Consider the following 2,349-nt stretch of genomic DNA (forward strand, 5'->3'; position numbering starts at 1 on the left):
TCAGCAGGCTAGCCCACTGCAGTGCCGGGCCCCACCCAGGAGCAGTTTGAATCCCCAGCCCAGCTGGCCTGAAGCACGCTGGGCCCATACCTGAGTACCCAGGATCCCACAGACTGGAGGACGGGGAGATCGTGGGGTGACTCATCCCCGTGGTGGGTGCTCTTCCCTCACTCTCCCTCTGGGTGGTGTTCACACGCGCTCCACTGCAGACACGGAACAGTTCGGAGCGGGCTCCTCACGCAGCCTGCGTTGACAGTTCTTTTCGGTGCTCGGCTCTCTGCCATGCAGGTCTTGCTCAGGATCCCTGCAACCCGCTGAGGACATAGGCCAGGGGAGACCTTGCTCCCGTGCTGGAGGTGCAGGTGACCTCAGCAGCCTGCTGGAGGGAGGCCTCGCCAGCTGGTGGTCTGAGCAGGGCCGTCCTCGGGATGCCACTGAGGTCCCAGTCCTTGGCCTCCGGCCAGCAGCAGCCATGCAACTGTGTGGCCTGGGCCCGGCCCCTCTGCAGGCCCCTCTGCCTCACACTGGTGCACACTTCTGCTTATTCTATAAACAGCTCCATCTCTTCGAAGAGCCTTTTCCTCACCTTACTTGAACACGGCCACGTATTTAAACACTTTTCCCATGATTTATGTGTTGGAGTAGAATGGGGAGCTTTCTAGTCCTCCGATGAGCAGAGAGAGCCCCCCTGCAGATTTCAGGGGTCCTGGTCCTATCACCTCTAGATCTCATGGAGAGACCTCACTGCTCTGTGGCAGTGACCCCAGTCTCCACACTGCTCCCCACCCCGCAGAGCTCTGTAGAGGGACAAGTGCCCGGCCCAGCACACCTGTGGCTGCAAGGCCTGGATGGGGCCCGGGGCCTGAGAGCAAACCCCGGCGGCCCAGCTGCCCCGAGGCCTTTCTTCACCCCAGAACTTGCTGGCTGGCCACCCGAGCTGGAGGTGGGCAAGTCTCAGAGTGCCCTGGCTTTGGGATAGACTCAGAAGGCAGAGGCTCAGAACATCAGCTACGTGTGTTATTGCAAAATAAATTTATTTGAAGATAAACTGTCTTATAAAAGGTCAGAGGCAGTTTGAGATCCCAGATTCAGCTTGTCTTGTAAAAAGACTCAACTTCAAGTAGCACAATTTCGTGTCTGCTTTTAATCCTGAACGCTCCTGAATCGTGAAAGAGCCAACTGTTTACACGACACGCCCATCTGCTCCGGAGGACCCACGCCGGCTGAGGCTGCACGTGCCATGCCAGGAGGGCCCAGGCTGGGCTGACAGCGGGGGCTGGTCCCGTTCTAGGCTCCCCCTCCCCTGGCACCTCCAAAAGCACAGCAGGAACCAGGCTGGGCCTGCTCTAGCAGGGGCCGCACTCCGCTGACGCGTGCTGGTGGGGCGGGGTGGACCTCCTGGTCACACCTGGCAGGCCTGGCGCACCAAAAGGCCTGGGCGGAAGGCCTCGCCAGGGCCTTACCTGGCTGCCTGGCAGCCACAGCCCAGAGGAGGAAGGCAGGAGGGAGGAGCTCACGCATGCCAGCACCTGCCCACACTGGTGGCAGCTACGTGAGGACTCTGGCGATGGCCTGCAGGGAGGGGAAGTCGTCATCTCGCGCGGCGTGCAGTGCCTGGTGGCTCCCAGCGTCTCCGTGCGCGAGCACCTGCTGACAGGTGGGGCACACACAGCAGTCCAAGCCTGCCTGCTGGGCACGGGTCTGCCACGGGCTCTTCCTGTTCCTCTTGGACCTAGGGCCCGGGGGCCCCTCCTGGCTGCGGAAGTCTGTGTGCGCTGACAGCAGCTCCTGCTGCTTGGCCGTATCAGGCAGCAGCACGAGTAGCTCACGGAAGATCTTCTGGAAGTCCTGTCCAAGCAGGTCCCGGCAGGTCCTGTAGTACTGAGCCGCGGAGATCACACCCTGACAGCGGAGAGCCAGACCGATTATGTCCAGCCCGGCCCGGCCTGGCCCAGATGGCCGCCTCCCGGCCTGCCTCCTCCCGGCAGCCTGACCTGTCTGAACTCCCCCGAGCGGCTCTTGAACTCTCCAAAGCGGGCTTCATCGCTGTGCAGGAAGTCCTTGATGGACTGCGTGAGCTGCAAGTTCCTCTCCCGGAAGTTCTCAGGTACCAGGTAGGCATGAGCCACGGGTGTCGGCCTGGGCCTGGGGTCCGAGATCAGATAGGGAGGACGAGGGAGAGGCTTCGGTCTTGGCCTGGCTCAGGTCACCCTGTCCCACCCCATGACGTAAGGCAGCAGCCCACCCACACTTACGCTTTTGTGGCAGGGGGTGGGCTGGGGGTGCAGGCTGAGTGGGGGCCGGGCAGGAGGCCGGAGAAGCCAGGGGGTGGCTTGCTGATGGGAGGCG

At 62.4% G+C, this 2,349-nt stretch overlaps 1 protein-coding gene across 1 annotated transcript in view; it reads right to left on the bottom strand.

The window, feature by feature from the left end:
* Positions 1–1,013: 1,013 nt before the first annotated feature.
* ZNF598 (zinc finger protein 598, E3 ubiquitin ligase) overlaps positions 1,014–2,349 on the bottom strand; it is a gene marked incomplete at its 5' end in the record, with an annotated part of 10,107 nt that continues 8,771 nt past the window's right edge. The window contains 3 exon segments of the mRNA XM_014587032.1: positions 1,014–1,902; positions 1,995–2,145; positions 2,256–2,349. Of these exon segments, the coding sequence (XP_014442518.1) occupies positions 1,549–1,902; positions 1,995–2,145; positions 2,256–2,349 (599 nt within the window).

Source organism: Tupaia chinensis, unplaced genomic scaffold (assembly GCF_000334495.1).
Source record: "Tupaia chinensis unplaced genomic scaffold, TupChi_1.0 Scaffold000178_1, whole genome shotgun sequence".
In the NCBI taxonomy this organism is placed as follows: domain Eukaryota; kingdom Metazoa; phylum Chordata; class Mammalia; order Scandentia; family Tupaiidae; genus Tupaia; species Tupaia belangeri.